The sequence below is a fragment of the Schistocerca americana genome, chromosome 10 (assembly GCF_021461395.2).
Source record: "Schistocerca americana isolate TAMUIC-IGC-003095 chromosome 10, iqSchAmer2.1, whole genome shotgun sequence".
In the NCBI taxonomy this organism is placed as follows: Eukaryota; Metazoa; Arthropoda; class Insecta; order Orthoptera; family Acrididae; genus Schistocerca; species Schistocerca americana.
The window spans coordinates 181,511,538-181,537,611 of record NC_060128.1 but is presented as its reverse complement, the minus strand read 5'-3'; the positions used below and the strand labels follow the sequence as shown (position 1 = coordinate 181,537,611).

The 26,074-nt window shown below is 45.8% G+C and overlaps 1 protein-coding gene across 1 annotated transcript in view; it reads right to left on the bottom strand.

Moving 5' to 3' along the window:
• Nucleotides 1-20,405: 20,405 nt before the first annotated feature.
• LOC124552369 (flocculation protein FLO11-like) overlaps nt 20,406-26,074 on the bottom strand; it is a 106,613-nt gene continuing 100,944 nt past the window's right edge. The window contains exon 7 of the mRNA XM_047126634.1: nt 20,406-20,892. Within this exon, the coding sequence (XP_046982590.1) occupies nt 20,668-20,892 (225 nt within the window). The 3' untranslated portion in view covers nt 20,406-20,667. The remainder of the gene's footprint in view (nt 20,893-26,074) is intronic.

Sequence of the window (26,074 nt, the reverse complement as noted above, 5' to 3'; positions counted from 1 at the left end):
CCAGGGCAGCAGTCGAACATTTTCTGTATCCAGAAAGGCCCGTACAGGACCTGAAACATGCGGTCGTGCAATATCCTGCTGAAATGTAGGGTTTCGCAGGGATCGAATGAAGGGTAGAGCCACAGGTCGTAACACATCTGAAATGTAACGTCCACTGTTCAAAGTGCAGTCAATGCGAACAACAGGTGACCGAGACGTGTAACCAATGGCACCCCATACCATCACGTCGGGTGATACGCCAGTATGTCGATGAAGAATACACGCTTCCAATGTGCGTTCACCGCGATGTCGCCAAACACGGATGCGACCATCGTGATGCTGTAAACAGAACCTGGATTCATCCGAAAAAATGACGTTTTGCCATTCGCGCACCCAGGTTCGTGGTCGAGTACACCCTGACAGGCTGTGATACAGCGTCAAGGGTAACTACAGCCATGGTATCCGAGCTGATAGTCCATGCTGCTGCAAACGTCGTCGAACTATTCGTGCAGGTGGTTGTTGTCCTGCTCATCTGTTGACTCAGGGATGGAGACGTGGCTGCACGATCCGTTACAGCCATGCGGATAAGATGCCTGTCATCTCGACTGTTAGTGATACGAGGCCGTTGGGATCCAGCACGGCGTTCCGTATTACCCTCCTGAACCCACCGATTCCATATTCTGCTAACATTCATTGGATCTCGACCAACGGGAGCAGCAATGTCGCGATACGATAAACCGCAATCGCGATAGGCTACAATCCGACCTTTATCAAAGTCGGATACGTGATGGTACGCATTTCTCCTCCTTACACGAGGCGTCACAACAACATTTCACCAGGCAACGCCGGTCAACTGCTGTTTGTGTATGAGAAATCGGTTGGAAACTTTCCTCACGTCAGCACGTTGTAGGTGTAGCCACCGGCGCCAACCTAGTGTGAATGCTCTGAAAAGCTAATCATTTGCATATCACAGCATCTTCTTCCTGTCGGTTAAATTTCGCGTCTGTAGCACGTCATATTCGTGGTGTAGCAATTTTAGTGGCCAGTAGTGTATTTCTTGTTCTTGGTTTTTTTTTTAAATGTCTGGACGTTCCCTACTACTCCACGCCCACACCGACATGGTGACCAAACCAAAAGTTCTTGTCACCTCCGTATAACATGTTAGTTTTCGAATCAGGAGTCACAGGATGCGGGCTGTGATGTTGTCCATGCGTCTGGGTAGGATTACTCATTGACATGGTCCATCAGAACGATCGAAGGGTAGCGATTTGTAAGGGGGGGTTTCGTTGAGAGCTACATCCACCTGTTTGGCATCAGTTGAATTATACCAAACAGGACAGGCATACTCTGCCGCAGAGTAGCAGAGTGCTATTGCAGATGTTCGGATTGTTTCAGGTTGACTACCCCACTGCGATCCGGCCAGTTTCCGTAGGAGATTGTTTCTGGTGGAAACTATCGACTTGCATTTCATGCAGTGCTTTTTAAAAGTGAGAGATCTGGACCATAAGACCTTTATAAGTGATCTGATTTACTTCTGTACATAGGAGAGAATGTTTGGAGCTGCTCTCTATTCGAATTCTGAAACATTTACTTCGTCTTCTTTGGTGAAGGTATTCCACAAAATCGTGTTTAGTATTTCCGCTTAAGAGGCACTATCACCGCCAATAATACCATTGCTGCCGCGCAGTGGAGGTATTGATTGTACCTTGCCGCTGGCGTACTTTATATACGACCAGAATCTCTCTATTTTTCACCAGATTTGGAGACAGTTTCGTTGTGGCAACAGCTAAAAGCATCTCGCATTGAACTCCGCAATAAGTTTCGAATTTCTACATCTAAATCTACGTGATTACTCTGCTATTCACAATAAAGTGCCTGGCAGCGGGTTCAATGAACCACCTTCAAGCTGTCTCTCTACCGTTCCACTCTCGAACGGCACGCGGGAAAAACGAGCACTTAATTTTTTCTGTGCGAGCCCTGATTTCTCTTATTTTATCGTGATGATCATTTCTACCTGTGTAGGTGAGTGGCAACAGAATGTTTTCGCAGTCGGAGGAGAAATGTCATAAGAAGATCCAGGACGCAACGATAAACGCCTTTGTTTTAATGATTGCCACTCCAATTCACGTATCGTGTCTGTGACACTATCTCCCCTAATTCGCTATATCACAAAACTAATCATTTTGCAAGTCGTTTTGATCATCTGATGACTTTACAAGACGGTAAATGACAGCATCATTGACAAACAATCTAAGACGGCTACTCAGATTGTCTCCTATGTCGTTTATATAAATCAGGAACAATAGAGGGCCTATAACGGTTCCTTGGGGAACGTCGGATATTACTTCTGTTTTACTCGACGACTTTCCGTCTATAACTACAAACTGTGATCTTTCTGACAGGAAATCACAAATCCAGTCGCACAACTGAGGCGATACTCCGAAAGCACTCAGTTTGATTAGAAGACGCTTGTGAGGAACGGTGTCGAAAGCCTTCTGGAAATCTAAAAATATGGAATCAATTCGACATCCCCTGTCGATAGCACCTACTACTTCATGAGTATAAAGAGCTAGTTGTGTTTCACAAGAACGATATTTTCTGAATCCGTGCTGACTATGTGTCAATAAATCGTTTTTCTTCGAGGTACTTTATAATGTTCGAATACAGTCATATGTTCCAAAACCCTACGGCAAATCGACGTTAGTGAGATAGGCCTGTAATTCAGCGGATTACTCCTACTTCCCTTTTTGGGTATTCGTGTGACTTGAGCAATTTTCCAGTCTTTAGGTACGGATCTTTCTGTGAGCGAGTGGTTGTATATAACTGCTAAATATGGAGCTATTTTATCAGCATACTCTGAGAGGAATCTGACTGGTATACAATCTCGACCGGAGGCCTTGCCCATATTAAGTGATTTAAGCTGCTTTGCTACACCGAGGACATCTACTTCGATGTTTCTCATCTTGGTAGTTGTTCTTGATTGGAATTCAGGGATATTTACTTCGTCTTCTTTGGTGAAGGAGTTCGGAAAAGCGTGCTTAATAACCCTGCTTTAGTGACACTGTCATCAGTGACTTCACCGTTGTTATCACGCAGTGAAGGTATTGATTGCGTCTTGCCACTGGTGTGCTTTATGTATGACCAGAATCTTTGAGTTTTCTGCCAGATTTCGAGACAGAATTTCGTTGTGGAAATTATTAAAAGCCTCTCGCGTTGAAGTACGCGCTATATTTCGAACTTCTGTAAAACTTTGCCAATCTTGGGGATTTTGCGTTCTATTAAATTTGGCATGCTTTTTTCGTTGCTTCTGTAACAACGATCTGACCCATTTTGTGTACCATGGGGGATCAGTACCATCACTTACTAATTTATGTGGTATATCTCAATTGCTGTTGATACTATCTCTTTGAAAACATTCCACAACTTTTCTACACTTACATGATCAGATCGGAAGGAGTGAAGCCTGTCTCTTAAAAAGGCGTTTAGAGCATTTTTATCAGCTTTTTTAAATAGGTATACTTTACGTTTCTTTTTGATGGTTGTAGGTGTTTCGGTATTCAGCCTAGCAGCAACTGCCTTGTGGTCGCTAATCCCTGTATTCGTCACAACATTCACTATTTGTCCAGGACTATTTGTTGCTAAAAGGTCAAATATGCTTTCGCCAACCATTTACGCTTCGAGTGGGCTCATGAACTAATTGTTCAAAATAATTTTCTGAGAAAGCATTAAGTACAATTTCGGATGACGTTTTATGCCTGCCGCCGGCTTTAAACGTACAATTTTTCCACCATATCGAGGGTAAATTGTAGCCAGTCTTCGATATATACAGAGCAAGGTGGTGCAATGTTTAGCACACTTGACTCGCATTCGGAGGACGACGGTTCAAACCAGCGTCTGTCCATCCAGATTTAGATTTTCCGTGATTCCCCTAAATCACTTCAGGCAAATGCTGGGATGGTTCCTTTAAAACGGCACGGGCGACTTCCTTCCCTAATCCGATGGGACCGATGACCTCGCTGTTTGGTCTCGTCCCCCAAGTGAACCAATCTTGAAGATATCGCGTTCTTTTAAATTTGGCATCCTTTTTTTGTTGCTTCTGCAAATGAGTTTTGACCTGCTTTGTTTGTCATGCAGGATCAGTTCTGTCTCTCATTAATTTATGTAGTACAGATCTTTCGACTACTGTCGGTATTATTTCTTCAAATTCCTGTCATGTGTGGTCTACGGTTAAACAATTAGTAAACTGCCTAACAAACGAATTAAAGCAGAATAGAAATACATTGATGAGCTTCGCAATTGCGACAGAATGACTTATTTGTAGAATGATTTGTAACATTTATTCGCAACTGAATATCTGGTTTTAAGAAATGAACTACGTTATCGACGCATACATAACAATGCAAGCCTTTGCCATATCTACCGCCTATGACGAAGATCTTAAAAATGATCCACTTAACTTTTTCATTACATCTGCCTTGTGTTTCCTGCGCAGCTAATGTTGATAAGAACTTAAAGCCATCCTGTGCATATCACACAACCCACGGCTCTTGCAAAAGCGTTGAGAAATCTCACTTTCCAGAACGCGAAGCAATACGATGTAGGATCGTGGAGATAAAACTACTGAAATAACAGCTCACACCAAGGCGCAGAAGCACTCATTCTTCCCACCAACCATCCACGAACGAAAGAGCAAAAAGTATTCTCCGCCACGGAGTTTACAGTGATTCACAGAGTAGAGAAGTATTGTAGATGTAAAAGTTATGTGTAAAATGAAACAGCATGAAGTATTGGTTTTTACAAAGCAATGCACCGTTCTGCATATGCAAGAACGAGGAAAAACTCATTTAATTAACACGAGAACTAAGATCACTAAGCAAATGCATTTGATTAGCAGTGTATACAATGAAGCGCCAAAAAAAAAAAAAAAAAATGGTTCAAATGGCTCTGAGGACTATGGGACTTAACATATGTGGTCATCAGTCCCCTAGAACTTAGAACTACTTAAACCTAACTAACCTAAGGACATCACACACATCCATGCCCGAGGCAGGATTCGAACCGGCGACCGTAGCAGCTGCGCGGTTCCGGACTGCGCGCCTAGAACCGCTAGACCACCGCGGCCGGCTGAAGCGCCAAACAAACTGGTATAGGCATACGTATTCAAATACAGAGATACAGTATGTGATGAAAAGTATCCGGACACCTGGCTGAAAATGACTCACAAGTTCGTGGCGCCCTCCATCGGTAATGCTGGAATTCAGTATGCTGTTGGCCCACCCTTAGCCTTGATGACAGCTTCCACTCTCGCAGGCATACGTTCAATCAGATGCTGGAAGGTTTCTTGGCGGATGGCAGCCCACTCTTCACGGAGTGTTGCTCTGTGGAGAGATACCGACGTGGGTCGGTGAGGCCTGGCACGAAGCCGGCGTTCCACAACATCCCAAAGGTGTTCTACAGGATTCAGGTCAGGACTCTGTGCAGGCCAGTCCCTTAGAGGAATGTTATTGTCGTGCAACCACTCCGCCACAGGTCGTGCATTATGAACAGGTGCTTGATCGTGTTGAAAGATACAATCACCATCCTCGAATTGCTCTTGAACATTGGAAAGCAAGAAGATGCTTAAAACATCAATGTAGGCCTGTGCAGTGATAACGCCACGCATAACAACAAGGGGTGAAAGACCCCTCCATGAAAAACACGACCAGAGCATGACACCACCGCCTCAGAATTGGCACTACACACGCTGGCGGATAACGTTCACCGGGCATTCGCCATATCCACACCCCGCCAGCGGATCGCCACATTGTGTACCGTGATTCGTCACTCCACACAACGTTTTTCCACTGTTTAATCGTCCAATGTTTACGCTCCTTACACCAAGCGAGGCGTCGTTTGGCATTTACCGGCGTTATATGTGGCTTATGAGCAGCCGCTCGCCCATGAAATCCAAGTTTTCTCACCTCCCGCCTAACTGTCATAGTGCTTGCAGTGGATCCTGATACAGTTAGGAATTCCTGTGTGATGGTCTGGATAGATGTCTGCCTATTACACATTACGACCCTCTTCAACGGTTGGCGGTCTCTGTCAGTCAACAGACGAGGTCGACCTGTACGCTTTTGTGCTGTACGTGTCCCTTCACGTTTCCACTTAACTATCACATTGGAAACAATGGACCTAAGGATGCTTAAGAGTGTGGAAATCTCGCGTGCAGACGTGTGACACAAGTGAGACCCAATCATGCGACCATGTTCGAACTCTTGAGTTCCGCGGAACGCCCCATTCTCCTCTCTCACGATGTCTAATGACTACTGACGTCCGATATGGGGTACCTGGCAGTAGGTGGCAGCATAATGTACCTAATGTGAAAAACGTATGTTTTGGGAATGTCCGGATACTTTTGATCACATAGTGTATGTAAACAGGCAGAATACGGCGCTGTGGTCGGCAGTGCTTATATAAGACACCAATCAACTGGCGCAGTTGTTAGATCGGGTACAGGTTATCAAGATTTAAGTGAGTTTCAACGTGGTGTTCTAGTTGGCGCACGAGCGATGGGAGCATCTCCAAGGTAGCGACGAACTGGGGATTTCCCGTATAACCATTTCATGAGTGTACCCTGAACATCAGGACTCTGGTAAAACATCAAATCACTGACATCGCTGCGCTGGAAAAAGATCCTGCAAGAACGGGACCAACGACGACTGGAGAGAATCGTTAAACGTGGCAGAAGTCCAATCCTTCCGCAAATTTCTTCAGATTTTGGGCCATCAACAAGTGTCGGCGCACGAACCATTCAATGAAACATCATCGATATGGGCTTTTGGAGCCGAAGTTCCACTCGTGCACCCTTGATGACTGCACTTCAGAAACCGTTGCACCTCGCCTGGGCCTGTCAACACCGACATTGGACTGCTGATGACTGGAAACATGTTGTCTGGTCGGACTAGTCATATTTCAAACTGTATCGAGCAGATGAGTCTGTATGGATATGGAGACAACCTCATGAATCCTGGACCATGCATGTCAGCAGGGGATTGCTCGGGTTGGTGGGGGCTCTGTAATGGTGTGGGGCGTGTGCAGTTGGAGTGATAGTGACCCCTGATACGTGTGACACGTGACATGTACGTAAGCATACAGTCTGTTCACATGCATCCATTCATGCACATTGTGCATTCCGACGGATTTGGGCAATTCCAGAGGAAAATGCTACACCTCACAGGTCCAGAATTGCTACAGAGTGGCTCCAGGAACACTCTTCTGATGTTAAACACTTCCGCTGGTCACCAGACTCCCAAGACATCAACGTTCACACATGGCTCTGAGCACTATGGGACTCAACTGCTGAGGTCATTAGTCCCCTAGAACTTAGAACTAGTTAAACCTAACTAACCTAAGGACATCACGAACATCCATGCCCGAGGCAGGATTCGAACCTGCGACCGTAGCGGTCTTGCGGTTCCAGACTGTAGCGCCTTTAACCGCACGGCCACTTCGGCCGGCGACATCAACGTTATTGAGCATATCTGGGATGCCTTGCAACGTGCTGTTCAGAAGAGATCTCCACCCGCTCATACTCTTACGGAGTAATGGACAGCCCTGCAGGATTCTTGGTGTCAGTTCCCTCCAGCACTACTTCAGACATTAGTTGAGTCCACGCACTTCTGTGTGCTCGCAGGGTCCCTGCACGATATTAGGTAGGTGTACCAATTTCTTTGGCTATTCAGTGTATTTTTACATGGGTATTAAAACTTATGTACTTTTATAAAATTGTGTATTCATTCTTATTTGGTTTTGCGGTACAGTATTACATTCCATTTCGAATTTTTGACATTAATGATTACGGTTTCGTGCCTCAGTTGCAAAAACGTAATCCTTATGGCATTGTTTCGTTGTCCATGTATCTGTGTGTCTGTCTGACTATTAAGAATCCTTTTTCTCAGGAACGTGTACTCGTATCAAGTTGAAATCTGTGTCACATAAGGTCTATGGTCCTTCGGCGATGTAAAATATTTAAGCTTGTAAGGCAGTGTAATGGAAAGGTAGGTGTAGTTGCGTCACATACTGTACTGTGATATAGGACTGTTGATAAAACATCGACATATCGATGCTCTTCCACGAAGTATCGATATGTATCAGCGATTTGCTTCTCCCGATAAATTGATATCGAAATGGCAGTATCAAGTAACGACATTTTCATTTTGTATTATATTTTTTCCCAATTTTCGGTAAATATTTGAAGGTGTTCTTTTAAAATTGTAGTAGAACATAATTTACTTTCACTGTGTGAGGAATACTACTTATTTTTGGGCTGTCATCACGTCCAGTCTTTATCGTTTACTGTGTGAAGTAAGTATAGGTGCTACAGACAAGAAGTACGATTCGGCTGGGGAATTGCAGTGTGAACAGAATAACAAGATTTCCTATCGGAGAAATACACTCCTGGAAATGGAAAAAAGAACACATTGACACCGGTGTGTCAGACCCACCATACTTGCTCCGGACACTGCGAGAGGGCTGTACAAGCAATGATCACACGCACGGCACAGCGGACACACCAGGAACCGCGGTGTTGGCCGTCGAATGGCGCTAGCTGCGCAGCATTTGTGCACCGCCGCCGTCAGTGTCAGCCAGTTTGCCGTGGCATACGGAGCTCCATCGCAGTCTTTAACACTGGTAGCATGCCGCGACAGCGTGGACGTGAACCGTATGTGCAGTTGACGGACTTTGAGCGAGGGCGTATAGTGGGCATGCGGGAGGCCGGGTGGGCGTACCGCCGAATTGCTCAACACGTGGGGCGTGAGGTCTCCACAGTACATCGATGTTGACGCCAGTGGTCGGCGGAAGGTGCACGTGCCCGTCGACCTGGGACCGGACCGCAGCGACGCACGGATGCACGCCAAGACCGTAGGACCCTACGCAGTGCCGTAGGGAACCGCACCGCCACTTCCCAGCAAATTAGGGACACTGTTGCTCCTGGGGTATCGGCGAGGACCATTCGCAACCGTCTCCATGAAGCTGGGCTGCGGTCCCGCACACCGTTAGGCCGTCTTCCGCTCACGCCCCAACATCGTGCAGCCCGCCTCCAGTGGTGTCGCGACAGGCGTGAATGGAGGGACGAATGGAGACGTGTCGTCTTCAGCGATGAGAGTCGCTTCTGCCTTGGTGCCAATGATGGTCGTATGCGTGTTCGGCGCCGTGCAGGTGAGCGCCACAATCAGGACTGCATACGACCGAGGCACACAGGGCCAACACCCGGCATCATGGTGTGGGGAGCGATCTCCTACACTGACCGTACACCACTGGTGATCGTCGAGGGGACACTGAATAGTGCACGGTACATCCAAACCGTCATCGAACCCATCGTTCTACCATTCCTAGAGCGGCAAGGGAACTTGCTGTTCCAACAGGACAATGCACGTCCGCATGTATCCCGTGCCACCCAACGTGCTCTAGAAGGTGTAAGTCAACTACCCTGGCCAGCAAGATCTCCGGATCTGTCCCCCATTGAGCATGTTTGGGACTGGATGAAGCGTCGTCTCACGCGGTCTGCACGTCCAGCACGAACGCTGGTCCAACTGAGGCGCCAGGTGGAAATGGCATGGCAAGCCGTTCCACAGGACTACATCCAGCATCTCTACGATCGTCTCCATGGGAGAATAGCAGCCTGCATTGCTGCTAAAGGTGGATATACACTGTACTAGTGCCGACATTGTGCATGCTCTGTTGCCTGTGTCTATGTGCCTGTGGTTCTGTCAGTGTGATCATGTGATGTATCTGACCCCAGGAATGTGTCAATAAAGTTTCCCCTTCCTGGGACAATGAATTCACGGTGTTTTTATTTCAATTTCCAGGAGTGTAGTACACCAGTTGCGTTAAGAACTATTTTTAATGCAACTTCAGGTCGGAAGTTTTCAAAAACTGTTGCTGAAAACGATGAACAGAAATGTAAATGACAAGATTTGCCTTCGCGCGGGGGACGGGGGGGGGGGGGGGGGGGGGGAGACGTACGAGCGGAAATGATGACGTAATTGGCGCTGCAACGTTTAACTTCTCCAAACAATGTCGAAACTGCAGTTGCTGGGTCGCTGGCGTTCGCAGATGTGAAAAAAAGAAGGGTTCGACATGAAGTGTTTCAGATAAATACGATATGTGACGAAACCGAATGAGGGATCCGTCGGACACGTTCCATTGTGCCCAACACATGCAGTTACCATTGTCCACAAAGAGGTTGTCGTCAGGTATTAATGTGCATCGTTTTCGTTTCAATTCATGCTCTAAGGCGTATAAGCAGGCTGTTAGCTTGTAATATGTAATAATAAATCAAAACTTAAATATACATCTCTAAAACCGGCAGTATACAGGCTGTATCAAAAAGTAGCCGATCTGACACGTCTATAATTCTGAAAATAATAAACGTATACAATGAACTTTGTTTTTTGATGAACAGGATGGTTTTTCACATACATAGGTGTTCAATGTGCCCGCTTTGAGACGCATAGCATATTATGTCACTGCGGTATTCAAATTGTTCCCACACTGCAGCGAGCATGTCGTGAGTTAGAGCTTCCACAGCTGCTGTTATACGATATCGCAATTCACGCATTGTTGTTGGTAACGGAGGCACATAAACCCCGACAAGAAATAATCACATACAGTCAGGTCCGGTGACCTTGGAGGCCAGTAATGTAAGGCTGAATCATTTAGTCCAGTGTGACCGATCCATCGTTTAGTAATCCTGAAACTATGGCGGATGTGTACGACGTCTGTGTCAGACACTCAGGGACCTCCCGGCGACTTGCCTTTACATAAACAACCTGTTTTTCGGAATTGTTCGTGCTCTGTGCTGTAGGAGGATCCTACCTAGTACGAAAGTCACGCCAAACAGTTATTACTGACCTTTACGGCGCAAAACGTAGAACACAAAACGCTTTCTGTTGTCCCGACACCATTTTTATTACACCTGAAGTGGGCGCACACTGGCGCTACCTAGCGGAAACCATGTAGAACTCGAGAGTTTGCTCTTTCCAACAGTACCTCGTTCACGCACATATCTCAAATAACATAAAAGATATGATTTAAAAAAAAAATCGGACGATTCTTTTTGATACATCCGCATTTACGATGCACAAAAAAAAGAAAAAAAGAATGTTTCAAATGGCTCTTAGCACTATGGGACTTAACATCTGAGGTCATCAGTCCCCTAGACTTAGAACTACTTAAACCCGACTAACCCAACGACATGGCCGAGGTAGGATTCGAACCTGCGACCGTAGCAGCAAAGCGGTTCCGGGCTGAAGCGCCTAGAACCGCTCGGTCACGACGGCTGGCTACAATGCGCAGTCGATACCTTTTGGGCTGGAAAGTCGATATTCCTACCGTCAACATATCGATATCTTTTCTGTGAATAGCGGTCTGGTAATGATACTTTTTTAAATATCGATATATCGCATTGCCGATATCTTCAAAAATATCAACAGTCCTACTTCGGTACTGACAAACTGACTCATCAAAATTTGTAGGGTACTCCCTGTTGATCTGGAATCATGAAATTTGGCAAGAAGCGGGGTTACACAAAGCGAGTAAAGAAATAAGTCCGCAAACGGGTGAATCGTGATTACATCACACAAATAATACTTTTTCCCAGTTGTTTTCTGAATTTGTCTGTCCGTGTGTTACGACCCATTGTTTTCAGGAAGGGGTGGAGGTATCAAGTTACAATTTATAGTGAAGGCAATCTAATCTTCTAACTCAATGCAGCCAAAGGATACGGTTATGGATGTTACATATTTTGACACTTGCAAACGCAGTCATAGAAACGTATGGCATACTTCCCCTCGACCTAAAACCATAAAAATTGACACGAAACATTACAAGTAAATGGAAAACTCTGAATATTGTTAATTTGTAATTATATCATACGAAAAAATATTATTTTATTGTTGTGTGCTTCAGTCGGTAGAAATGGAACTCTTATATGATCGCTTTGTTTGTTTTTCTGTCTGGCCGAGTGTTCAAAACCCTTTTTCTCAGGAACTGCGGTGTAAAGAAGTGAAACTTGTACGTTAATGCCGTCAAAAGATACGCCAGTTTACGTCACAATTTTGATACTAGGAAACCCAGTCATAAAAAAAACTTACTGGATTCTCCCCGTTGACATGATGAAATTTGCGAAGAAAGAAGGTTTCACTGTAAAACTAAAGGAGAAAATCCGACAATGGTTAATTTGCAATTACATCACACGAAAAAAAAATTTTGTCATTTGTTATCTGATTGTCTGTCTCTCCATCCGTTAAGTCACCTTTTTCTCGCAAAGAGGTAAACTTATCAAGTTGAAATTTATGTCAGCTACTAAGGTCTCGGGGTGGCCGAGCGGTTCTAGGCGCTACAGTCTGGAACCGCGCGACCGCTACGGTCGCAGGTTCGAATCCTGCCTCGGGCATGGATGTGTGTGATGTCCTTAGGTTAGTTAGGTTTAAGTAGTTCTAAGTTCTAGGGGACTGATGACCTCAGAAGTTGAGTCCCATAGTGCTCAGAGCCATTTGAACCATTTTACTAAGGTCTATAGCCACTTTGTGGTATAGTAAATGTAAGCTTCTAAGAGAAAGTAGTCAAAAGATATGGCTATTTACGTGACATATTTTGATACTCGCTAACACACTCATCAAAACCTATAGGATACTTCCTGTAGGCCTGGAATGATGAATTTTCGCAAAATGAAAGGTTTCACAGTACAAGTAAACGGAAAAATCGGAAATTTTCAATTTATAATTATATTACACGAAAAAATAGTTATTTGGTTATTGTAACAGTATTGTGAAAAGGAAAGTTGCTACTCACCATATAGTGAAGATGCTGAGTCACAGATAGGCGCAACAAAAAGACTGTCACAAACATAGCTTTCGGTCAGTAAGGTCTTCGTCAAAATTAGACGACAAACACACACATACACACTCACACAAACAAACATGCCTGCAGTCTCAGGCACCTGAGGCCACGCTGCAAACAGCAGCACCTTCGTTAGTCATAGTTCTCTGCCATCCAGTCCATTCTCTGTTGCCATTCCAGCACTACACAGCCCTCATTCCTCCTTCGCACCCAGTGTTTTTACCTCTCTCCGTTTCTGTTACCCCTCGCCCGTTCCCACCTCTCCACTCCCTCTGTCTAACCTCCCAACTGCACGTAGCTCCCCTACCCTCTTTCCACTTGTTCCCTGTGCGCTCCCCAACAGCGCGTCACTGTCCGTTACCCGTACCCTTCTACCCCTCCCCACCCCACCGCAGCCGCCGCTTACCCCTACCCAGTCGCCAGTCCCATCATGCAGTGGTGCTGCTGCTTGCAGTGTGGTTTCAATTGCCTGAGACTGCAGTCGTGTGTGTGAGTTGCATTTACATGTGTGTGTGTGTGTGGGGGGGGGGGGGGGGTGTTTGTCGTCTAATTTTGACGAAAGCCTTACTGGCCGAAAGCTATATTTATGACAGTCTTTTTTTGTGCCTATCTGCGACTCAGCATCTCTGCTATATGCTGAGTAGCAACTTTCCTTTTCATAATATTGTTACATTCCAGCCTGGATTCTCCATTGTTTGTTATATGGCTATTGGTTATCCGACTTCAGACTTGAAATTTAAACAAACTCGAAAGTCTTGAAGTGCCTTGGACTGATACGAGGGTTGAAACTTAAATAGTGGCAACTATTTATTCACAACCGATACAAAAGAGTTAGATGTTTGCACCTGTTACTGTCCTTCAAAGTAGTCACCAGCGCTGTGTAGATCCCGTTGCCAGCTATGTGGAAGGCGTAGTATACCGTTAGCAGAGCCTGTTCTGTTGATGGTGCGAATGGAGCGGTCTAAACTTATGGTGATTCTCGTGAACGACTGTGATGGTGTTATCCTAACGCATTACGTTCCTCCACGGCAGACCGTCAATGCACAGTATTACTGTTCGTTTTTGGAGCATCACCTGTGGCCAACTTTGCAAAACAAGCGGCGACACTTTCTGCACAACCCACCCATCATTTTGCACGACAATGTGCGGGCGCACACAGTGCAGGCTGCAGCTGCTCTGTTCGGTCGATGGGACTGGGAAGTACTGTACCGTCCACCACGCTCGCCGGACTTAAGTCCTTGTGACTTTTATTTGATTACGAAGATGAAGGAACCACTTTGTGGCATTCGCTTCAGAACTGTTCCAGAGATTCGACAGGCAGTAGACCGCCCCCAGTAGCTGAATGGCCAGCGCAACGGAATGTCAATCCTAAGGGCTCTGATTCGACTCGCGGCTGGGTCGGAGATTTTCTCCGCTCAGGGACTGGGTGTTGTGTTGTCCTAATCATCATTTCATCCCCATCGACGCGCAAGTCGCCGAAGTGCCGTCAAATCGAAAGCCTTGAACCCAGCGAACGGTACCCGACGGAAGGCCCTAGTCACACGACATTTTTATTTTGACAGGCAGCAGACCGCACCATCGACAGAACAGGCTCTGCTAACGGTAAACTACGCCTTCCACATCGCTGGCAACGGGTTCTACACAACGCTGGTGACTACTTTGAAGGACAGTGAGAGGTGCAAACATGTAACCCTTGTGTATCAGTTGTGAATAAATAGTTGCCACTATTTAAGTTCCAACCCTCGAATCTTCCCAGTATCAATGTCGATATTGGGCAAAAATGGTTAATATCCTCGATTCCTGGATTGGGTAAACCGTCTACACTGATCAGAAACAACATTACAACATAGGTAGTATGTTCACCTTCGGCAAGGAATGGCGATGCTTTGTAATATGAAAGCAATGAGGCCTTGGTGTGTCACTGAGGGGCTTGGCCCACATCTGCACACACAAGGCACCTAATTCACGTAAATTACGGAGAGGGCCGATTAGCTCAGACGCTACGTTCAGTCACGTGCACGATGGAGTTCATATCTCGCGAGTTAGGGGAACCAGCACATCATTTGGAACTCGCCACTGTTTTCCTCAGACCACTCCACCACACTACTGACCTTGTAACATGGCGCATTGTCTTGCTGAAAAATACTTCTGCCGTCGGGAAAAGTGACCGTCATGACGGGGTGTACGTGGTCTGCATCCAGTGTACGATACTCCTTGGCTGTCGTGGTGCTTTGCGCGTCCTCCTCTGGACCCAGTGATGCCCACGTGAATGTTTCTCAGAGTGTAATGGAGCCGCTGCCAGCTTGTCTCCGTCACGCTGTACTGGTGTTGAGCAGCTGTTCTCCTGGAAGGCTACGGAATCGCGGCTTACCATCCGCACGATGAACAAGGATCGCTTGGTATCCTGTCAATATGTCTTTCTGTCCGACTGTTTAGGCTCTTTGTTCACAGGAATGGATAGACGTATCAATTTGAAATTTATCTCACATACTTAATATATGAAGATGATAACTGTTCTCGAAAGAACAGGTACCATTGATGACCGTGCACTTCTCTAGAATAAATGATAATTAATTACTTTTGAATACATTATGGAAGTGACAGTGGTCAATGTGTTACAAATATTTACTATTAAAAACAGTCTTGATCACGATTTATTAATTAAGGTGACCGGTTTCGACCACTGCTGTGGTGATCTTCAGACCATTGAGTAGGAACCTCTTTCTGCTTGAGAATCGCTACTAAGTGTATTTGAATACGCATGCGTATACTAGTTTCTTTGGCGCTTCAGTGCATATCACATGAATGACCGTATCCTTTGATTGCATTGACTTAGAAAATGTAGTGATTCTCATACAGAAAGAGGTTCCTACTCAATGGTCTGAAGATGACCACAGTAGTGGTCAAAACCGGTCACCTTAATAAATAAATCGTGATCAAGACTGTTTCTAATAGTAAATAAATGATAATTAATTGAAACCCTCAGCTGCTGACAGGTGTTTTTGATATATCTCGATGGGGACAGCTGAAAATGTGTGCCCCGACCGGGACTCGAACCCGGGACGTCCTGTTTACATGGCAACCGCTCTATCCATCTGAGCTGTCCCCATCGAGGTATATGGACAACATCTGTCGGCTGCTGAGGGTTTCAATTAATTATCATTTATTCTAGAGAAGCTGCACCGTCAACAACAGTAATCCGTTCTTTCGAGAACAGTTACTATCTTCACATATATAGTCAAAGGCTACCCAGCCATTGACCTTCGTCTGTGCGAACGCGCACAGGTTGCCCGAACTCTTACGGGAATCTTCACCTTAGTGGGCGCGAGTAATGAGTGGATGGGCAAATATCTATTAGGTACATTACGCATGTAGATTGTGGACAGTTGGGAATGTGGGTCTCACGGGAAGCGTACAACGGATAAGTCCCTGCAGTCGCGCTATTCATCTGTGCCCTCGGTGGCTCAGATGGATAGCGCGTCTGCCATGTAAGCAGGAGGTCCCGGGTTCGAGTCCCAGTTGGGGCACACATTTTCAGCTGTCCCCATCGAGGTAGATCATCAACACCTGTCGGCAGCTGAGAGTTTCAGTTAATTATCATTCACATACTTAAGTCTAGAGTCCCTGTGAAGTGTGAAACATTTAATGTACCAAGTCAATGCAATCAAAGGATACAGTCATTTGTGTGATATGCACTGAAGCGCCGAAGAAACTAGTATAAGCATTCGTATTCAAATACAATGTAAACAGGCAGAATACGGTGCTGCAGTCGGAAACGCCTATATAAGTGTCTGGCGCAGTTGTTAGATCGGTTACTGCTGCTACAGTGGCAAGTTATCAAGATTTAAGAGAGTTTCAACATGGTGTTATAGTCGGCGCACGAGTGATGGGACATAGCATCTCCGAGGTGGCGATGAAGTGGGGATTTTCCCGTACGACCATTTCACGAGTGTACCGTGAATATCAGGAATCCGGTAAAACACAAAATCTCCGACATTGCTGCTGGCGGAGAATGATCCTGCAAGAACGGGACCAACTACGACTGAAGAGAATCGTTCAACGTGACAGAAGTGCAACCCTTCCCGCAAATTGCTGCAGATTTCAATGCTGGGCCATCAACAAGTGTCAGCTTCCGAACCACTCAACAAAACATCATCGATATGGGCTTTCGAAGCCGAAGGCCAACTCGTGTACCCTTGATGACGGCGCGACACAACACTTTACGCATCCCCTGGGCCTGTCAACACCGACATCGGACTGTTGATGACTGGAAACCTGCTGCCCGGTTGAACGAGTCTCGTTTCAAATTGTATCGAGCGGATGGACGTGTGCGAGTATGGAGAGAACCTCATGAATCCAGGACCCTGCATGTCAGCACGGGACTGTTCAAGCTGGTGGAGGCTCTGTAATGGTGTGGGGCGTGTGCAGTTGGAGTGATATGGGACACCTGATACGTCTAGATACGACTCTGGCAGGTGACTCTTACGAAAGCATCCTGTCTGATCACCTGCATTCATTCCTTTCAATTGTGCATTCCGACAGACTTCGGTAACTCCAACAGGACAATGCGACACCCCACACGTCCAGAATTGCTGCAGAGTGGCTTCAGGAACACTCTTCTGAGTTTAAACACTTCCACTGGCCACCAACCTCCCCAGACATGAACATTATCGAGCATATCTGGGATACCTTACAACGTGGTGTTCAGAAGAGATCTCCACCCTCTCAAAAATCTTACGGGTACAGCCCTGCAGGATTCATGGTGTCAATTCCCTCCAGCACTACTTCAGACATTAGTCGAGTCCATGCCACGTCGTGTTGCGGCACTTCTGGGTGTTCGCGGTGGTCCTACACGATATTAGACAAGTGTGCCAGTTGCTTTGGCTCTTCAGTGTATTTTGATACTTCCAAACTCCATTATAAAAACCTATACGTTACTCTGCGCTGAACTAGAATCATTATGTTTTTAGAGTACAAGTAAGGGAAAAATCCGAAAATATTTTCTTAGAGATGCGTACCTCAATCAGTACAAACTGAACCCTTATAGGGTCGATTATTTTAACTTTCTGTTCGACTATTCAAATCCTTTCTTTTCATGAACTTGTCGACGTATCAGGTTGAAATTTATGTCACATATTACAGTCTATGGTTTCTTGGCGATGTGAAAGAGTGAAGCGTCTAAGACATTGCAACCAAAAGATATGGCAATTTAAGTCACATAACTAGTTTAGACAAGCAGAGAATAGAAGCTTCCGAAATGTGGTGCTACAGAAGAATGCTGAAGATGGGTAGATCACCTAGCTAATGAGGAGGTACTGAATACAATTGAGGAGAAGAGGAAATTGTGGCACGACTAAAAGAAGGGATCGGTTGGTAGGACATGTTCTGAGGCACCGAGGGATCACCAACTTAATAAGAAAGGGCGGCGTGGAGGGTAAAAACCATAGTGGGAGACCAAGAGATAAATACACTAAGCAGATTCAGAAGGATGTAGGCTGTAGCAGTTACTTGGAGACGAAGAAGCTTGCGCTGGATAGAGTAGCATAGAGGGCTGCATCAAACGAAAGGAAAAAAAAAATCCGAAAACGGTTAATTTGTAATTGTATCACACGTTCTAAAGTCTACGGTCCCTTGGCTATAAAATAAACGTTAACTTCAGAGTAAAAAAAAAAAAAAAAAAAAAAAAAAAAACTATGCGGCTATTTACGCCTCATGTTTGGAGATTCGCAAACTCTCTCATCAAGACCTATATGGTACCTCTCGTTGTTCTAGAATCATGAAATTCGGCAAGATGAAAGGTTTCCCAGTACAAATAAAGCGAAAAAATCCTAAATTGTTAAATTATATCACAAGAAAAATATTTATTTGTTTATTGGTTATCCGACTTCAGACGTGAAATTTAACCATGTTCGAAAGTCTTTTAGTCACTGGGACTCATATCTTGCCAATATCAACGTCGATAAAAGGCAAAAATTGTCCGTATTCTCGGTCCTCGGGATGAATGAACTGTCTGTATACATAATTAAGGTTGTGCAGAAACTAATTGCGCTTATCCATACCTATTTTAATCAGTAAGTTTTTTTGTATTGTATTCTTAATCGTAATAAATTGTGCCTCAGAACTATTTCTGAACCGTACTCTTCATCCTGTTGATTTTCTTCATCTTCAACCTACCTCTTGGCACTCCATTCAGCACTTCTTGCTTCTTTCGTGAATGTATATTAATTATATTTATGTCCACATAGTCCAGTAAAAATTACTATTAAATTCCTTTTTTCACTTCGACATTGCTAGGGAGATACGTATATTTTACATAAATGAATATCAAATTGCTTAAAATAAATTGGATCTGGTTAGCAATAGAATTCTGATCCATTCATTATTATGTGTAAAATTCTGGGGCGGGAAGAAAGAGAGAATACTGTGATAATTTCATAATCGATTATCGGAGCATCATCTTTAATAAAGGAAATGGCGAAATGTAAACAATGTGATCGTATAAATTTGCTGGAAGTAACTGAACAGCGAAATAGTAGGAGAGGAGAAACAGTGTCACTCATGACATAAACATTTAAATCATCAGGATATATGTCATGTGGAAGTTCTCTCTCTGATACATGGGTTACTCTCAATAGCACGGGCAGCTTCGTTTGTAAACTGGTTACCACTGAATTTTCATTTATCGAATATCATGATCTGTGATGCTGTTAATGTTTATTGCACACCAGAGAATATTTACACCCACAGAAAACTGTAGCATTTACCAACAAACTTTCATGCATCTACCTCTGCGTAAGTAAATAATATTTATAAGTATCATGTTTCCAATATCGTGTTTTTTGGTGCATACATGTAGTTCTTGCTGTTAACAGAAATCTGTGCTGCATAATGGTCTTTGATCAAAGCCAGTCGCATAATAAAGAATAACATATTGCATGATGTCATTTCTACCATTTGCAAAATATGCAGAATACTGTCAACAAAAATATTATTGTCAGCTAATACAACACTAAGGGATCATTTCTCATCATTCACCACCTCCTTTATCGCTTTAACGACACCGACTTTGACCTTTATTTCGTAACCATTGATGTGAAGAAGTGATTTTCTTGTTAACTAGTATCCCATAGTTAACTGCAAAATCAGTAGCACAGGCGAAAGTTGATCCCTTGAAAAAGGTAGTGAGAAAATTACTTATTGAAATTTTGGGTTTAAATATTACAATTTCCTCATTTATTAAAATATGTGTCCGATTTCGATTGTTCACCATAATATTACCTTTCTACACCTTATAATCGAAGCCTTGTATGACTCAAAAGATACATTTCACAATCCGCATTTTTTTTGTGTAGGCCTACTAGTTATGGTGTGTGTTGTGGAGACAAATGAATACTTTTGAGCCTGACTGGCTGTATAAACCATACACAACATAACTGCAGCACACTACTTGTAGAGTTATCAGGTGGTGTCATAGGGTTCCTGGTAACACAGTGTTCGAACCAGTCTTTGTGATAAACTGAATAAAATTAGACATCCAGGAGTGCAGACCGACATTGGATTTTTATTGTAGCGCACATATGAACACAGATATGGACCACAGCTGGGACACACGAATGCATGTTTGTTCTCACAGAGAGTACACAAGCGTAGCGCATGACACAAAGCACACTGGGATCAAATATGGTAACAATAGTGTGTTTCGTCCGGTATCCACAGAATGCAAAACTGTCCTTAAAGTTCACTTGCTAGTCAGGTACTGGTAGAAAATGTATTAACATTGTTGTTGTATTGTTGTCGTCGTCGTCACGGGTGTAGCTGTATCGGCCAGCTGATAGTATGCTTCTGCTGTTGGTTTTGTTGTTGCTGCTGCTGCTGCTGCTGTTGTTGTTGCTGTTGTTGTTGTTGTTGATGATGTTGCTGTTGCTGCTGCTGCTGCTTCTGTTCACGTTTCTCTTTCCGGCTACCACTTCCTGCCACGCCTTTCGTGCGCTTCCATTTCATACGGCGATTCTGGAACCACACCTTCACCTGGAACAGTTAATTCGGAATTTGAGACCTATGTTTATGTGAAGGCTACTGATGGACAGAGAGGAGAACACGAATGAAGGAAGAGGAATTCAGTATACATCCAATATCAGAGAAAATTTAGAAGAACAACGAATCTATAGCTAGACAGTTCCTCTGTGTAATTCTCTTACACTAAGAACAATATACACTCCTGGAAATTGAAATAAGAACACCGTGAATTCATTGTCCCAGGAAGGGAAAACTTTATTGACACATTCCTGGGGTCGGATACATCACATGATCACACTGACAGAACCACAGGCACATAGACACAGGCAACAGAGCATGCACAATGTCGGCACTAGTACAGTGTATATCCACCTTTTGCAGCAATGCAGGCTGCTATTCTCCCATGGAGACGATCGTAGAGATGCTGGATGTAGTCCTGTGGAACGGCTTGCCATGCCATTTCCACCTGGCGCCTCAGTTGGACCAGCGTTCGTGCTGGACGTGCAGACCGCGTGAGACGACGCTTCATCCAGTCCCAAACATGCTCGATGGGGGACAGATCCGGAGATCTTGCTGGCCAGGGTAGTTGACTTACACCTTCTAGAGCACGTTGGGTGGCACGGGATACATGCGGACGTGCATTGTCCTGTTGGAACAGCAAGTTCCCTTGCCGGTCTAGGAATGGTAGAACGATGGGTTCGATGACGGTTTGGATGTACCGTGCACTATTCAGTGTCCCCTCGACGATCACCAGTGGTGTACGGCCAGTGTAGGAGATCGCTCCCCACACCATGATGCCGGGTGTTGGCCCTGTGTGCCTCGGTCGTATGCAGTCCTGATTGTGGCGCTCACCTGCACGGCGCCAAACACGCATACGACCATCATTGGCACCAAGGCAGAAGCGACTCTCATCGCTGAAGACGACACGTCTCCATTCGTCCCTCCATTCACGCCTGTCGCGACACCACTGGAGGCGGGCTGCACGATGTTGGGGCGTGAGCAGAAGACGGCCTAACGGTGTGCGGGACCGTAGCCCAGCTTCATGGAGACGGTTGCGAATGGTCCTCGCCGATACCCCAGGAGCAACAGTGTCCCTAATTTGCTGGGAAGTGGCGGTGCGGTCCCCTACGGCACTGCGTAGGATCCTACGGTCTTGGCGTGCATCCGTGCGTCACTGCGGTCCGGTCCCAGGTCGACGGGCACGTGCACCTTCCGCCGAACCACTGGCGACAACATCGATGTACTGTGGAGACCTCACGCCCCACGTGTTGAGCAATTCGGCGGTACGTCCACCCGGCCTCCCGCATGCCCACTATACGCCCTCGCTCAAAGTCCGTCAACTGCACATACGGTTCACGTCCACGCTGTCGCGGCATGCTACCAGTGTTACAGACTGCGATGGAGCTCCGTATGGCACGGCAAACTGGCTGACACTGACGGCGGCGGTGCACAAATGCTGCGCAGCTAGCGCCATTCGACGGCCAACACCGCGGTTCCTGGTGTGTCCGCTGTGCCGTGCGTGTGATCATTGCTTGTACAGCCCTCTCGCAGTGTCCGGAGCAAGTATGGTGGGTCTGACACACCGGTGTCAATGTGTTCTTTTTTCCATTTCCAGGAGTGTATTATGCAGGGGGTCACTGAAACGTTGCTACAAAGTTCGAGGTGCTGTAGATGGTGGCTTGAGGAATAAATCAAGGCTCTAAGCACTATGGGACGTGACATCTGAGGTCATCAGTCGAATAAATCAAGGATAAGAACCCATATCCAGAAACGTCACCTGATGACGCCACAGAGCGTCGAAGCTGTAGGCGCTGCCGCCTGCCACTATGTAACCCCTTTGACAACAAACGGGACTCTGCACAGTGATAGACAGTAGGCAGAAAGTCTCGTAATATGATGAGATTTTCACTCTGCACAGGAGTGTGCGCTGATATGAAACTTCCTGGCAGATTAAAACTGTGTGCCGGACCGACCCCCAGGCAGTGGCTAAGCCATGTCTCCGCAATATCCTTTCTTTCAGGAGTGCTAGTTCTGCAAGGTCAGCAGGAGAGCTTCTGTAAAGTTTGGAAGGTAGGAGACGAGATACTGGCAGAAGTGAAGCTGTGAGGACGGTGCGTGAGTCGTCCTTGTGTAGCTCAGTTGGTAGAGCAGTTGCCCGCGAAAGGCAAAGATCCCGAGTTCGAGACTCGGTCCGGCACACAGCTTTAATCTGCCGGGAAGTTTCAAGTCTCGCAGTGTTTGTTGTTCAGTGATCGCGACTGATTCCATGATCGGCAGCGAAGACGATGGGGTTAGCTGCAGCATAGAAAGGCCTTGTCTCCTACGAATGCGATTCTGTGTTGCCTCGGTGGATGACGGTTTTGGACACAGTGTTCCAGGAGAGAAATAAACTGCGGATGGAAACCCATGACCGAAACCCTTATTCACCGACGCATAAGAGCATCGCATACATAGGAGACTTTTATTAGTTTAATATGTAAATTTGTGGCGTTATTGTTTTCCACGTTTGTATTCCGATTGCTATGGCTTTATTTGCCGATTGTCATATTTTATTTGTAGCTGAGTCTACATTTGTCATTTTCTGATTTGGAGATGCTGAGTGGAGCTGTGGGCTCTAAAAAATGTAGAGCCAAGCCAAGAAATCGGAAAGTTTCTGAGATATTCTTCTGTTTTAGTTCAACAGAGGGGTAACAGCAACGAAGCCAGGCAGGAACATTTGCACCGCGTATGAGAATAATGGCACTAGGCATAGAACGGCAAGAAAATAGTTTCGATATTAGTGACTCTCCACGTTCAGGAAGACCTTCGGCGTTTGACGAAGGTCGTTGAAACGCATTAAACCATAATGATCACCGTTAATGTACTTGAGAAATGGGAAATGCGTTGAACTGTGAGCATTCCACCACCGTATCACATTCGCATGCAATGGGGAAGGTTCAAAAATCGGGTGTGTGGGTTACTCGCGTGCCCTAAGCCAAAATCACAAAAATCTGCGCCAGCAGGAGTGGCCGAGCGGTTCTAGGCGCTACAGTCTGGAACCGCGCGACCACTACGGTGGCAGGTTCGAATCCTGCCTCGGGCATGGATGTGTGTGCTGTCCTTAGGTTAGTTAGGTTTAAGTAGTTCTAAGTTCTAGGGGACTGATGACCACAGCAGTTAAGTCCCATAGTGCTCAGAGCCATTTGAACCATTTTGAACAAAAATCTGCGTGTGGCTGTATGTGCATCTCGGTTTGCTAGTCATCAATTGGCTCTTGAACAAAACCGACCATTCCTATCCCGTATCGTTACTAGTGCCGAGAAATACACTACTGGCCATTAAAACTGCTACACCACGAAGATGACCTGCTACAGACGCGAAATTTAACCGACAGGAAGAAGATGCTCTGATATGCAAATGATTAGCTTTTCAGAGCATTCACACAAGGTTGGCGCCGTTGGCGACACCTACAACGTGATCACATGAGGAAAGTTTCCAACCGATTTCTCATACACAAACAGCAGTTGACCGGCGTTGCCTGGTGAAACGTTGTTGTGATGCCTCGTGTGAGGAGGAGAAATGCGTACCGTCACGTTTCCGACTTTGATAAAGGTCGGATTGTAGCCTATCGCGATTGCGGTTTATCGTATCGCCACATTGCTGCTCGCGTTGGGCGAGATCCAATGACCGTTAGCAAAAAATGGAATCGGTGGGTTCAGGAGGGTTAGCGGAACGCCGTGCTGGATACCAACGGCCTCGTATCACTAGCAGCCGAGATGACAGGCATCTTATCCGCATGGCTGTAACGGATCGTGCAGCCACGTCTCGATCCCTGAGTCAACAGATGGGGATGTCTGCAAGACAACAACCATCTGCACGAACAGTTCGACGACGTTTGCAGCAGCATGGACTATCAGCTCAGAGACCACGGCTGCGGTTACCCTTGACGCTGCATCACAGACAGTAGCGCCTGCGATGGTGTATTCAACGACGAACCTGGGCGCACGAATGGCAAAACATCATTTTTTCGGATGAATCCAGGTTCTCTTTACAGCATCATGATGGTCGCATCCGTGTTTGGCGACATCGCGGTGAACGCAAATTGGAAGCGCGTATTCATCGTCGCCGTACTGGCGTATCACCCGGCGTGATGGTATTGGGTGCCATTGGTTACATGTCTCGGTCACCTCTTGTTCGCGTTGACGGCACTTTGAACAGTGGACGTTACATTTCAAATGTGTTACGACTCGTGGCTCTACCCTTCATTCGATTCCTGCGAAACCCTACATTTCAGCAGGATAATGCACGACCGCATGTTGCAGGTGCTGTACGGGCCTTTCTGGATACTGAACATTTTCGACTGCTGCCCTGGCCAGCACATTCTCCAGATCTCTCACCAATTGAAAACGTCTGGTCAATGGTGGCCGAGCAACTGACTCGTCACAATACGCCAGTCTCTGTGGTATGAACTGTGGTATCGTGTTGAAGCTGCATGGGCAGCTGTACTTGTACACGCCATCCAAGCTCTGTTTGACTCAATGCCCAGGCGTATCAAGGCCGTTATTACGGCCAGAAGTGGTTGTTTTGGGGACTGATTTCTCATGATCTGTGCATCCAAATTGCGTGAAAATGTAATCACAAGTCAGTTGTAGTTTAATATACTTGTCCAATGAATACCAGTTTATCATCTGCATTTCTTCTTGGTGTGGCAATTTGAATGGCCAGTAGTGTATTTCTTTATGCTAACATAAGGGAAAGAAAGGAATTGAAGAACCCAAACAAAGCATTAACTACCTGTACGATGACATGCGAGCATCCACGGAATATAGTGTTACGCATCTGGTAGAACAGCGACGGTGTCGTAGTGTATTACCAATTGTTCGCCCGAGGGGTAACGATCACTGTTGACATTTAGTGTGAACAACGCAATCAGAGAACAACGACCAGAAAGACATTTAGTGTGAACAACGCAATCAGAGAACAACGACCAGAAAGACTGACTGAAGAGACGCTACTCCACGATAACGCCCCCCCCCCCCCCCCGACCGAGCGAGGTGGCGCAGTGGTTAGACACTGGACTCGCATTCGGGAGGACGACGGTTCAATCCCGCGTCCGGCCATCCTGATTTAGGTTTTCCGTGATTTCCCTAAATCGCTCCAGGCAAATGCCGGGATGATTCCTTTCAAAGGGCACGGCCGACTTCCTTCCCCATCC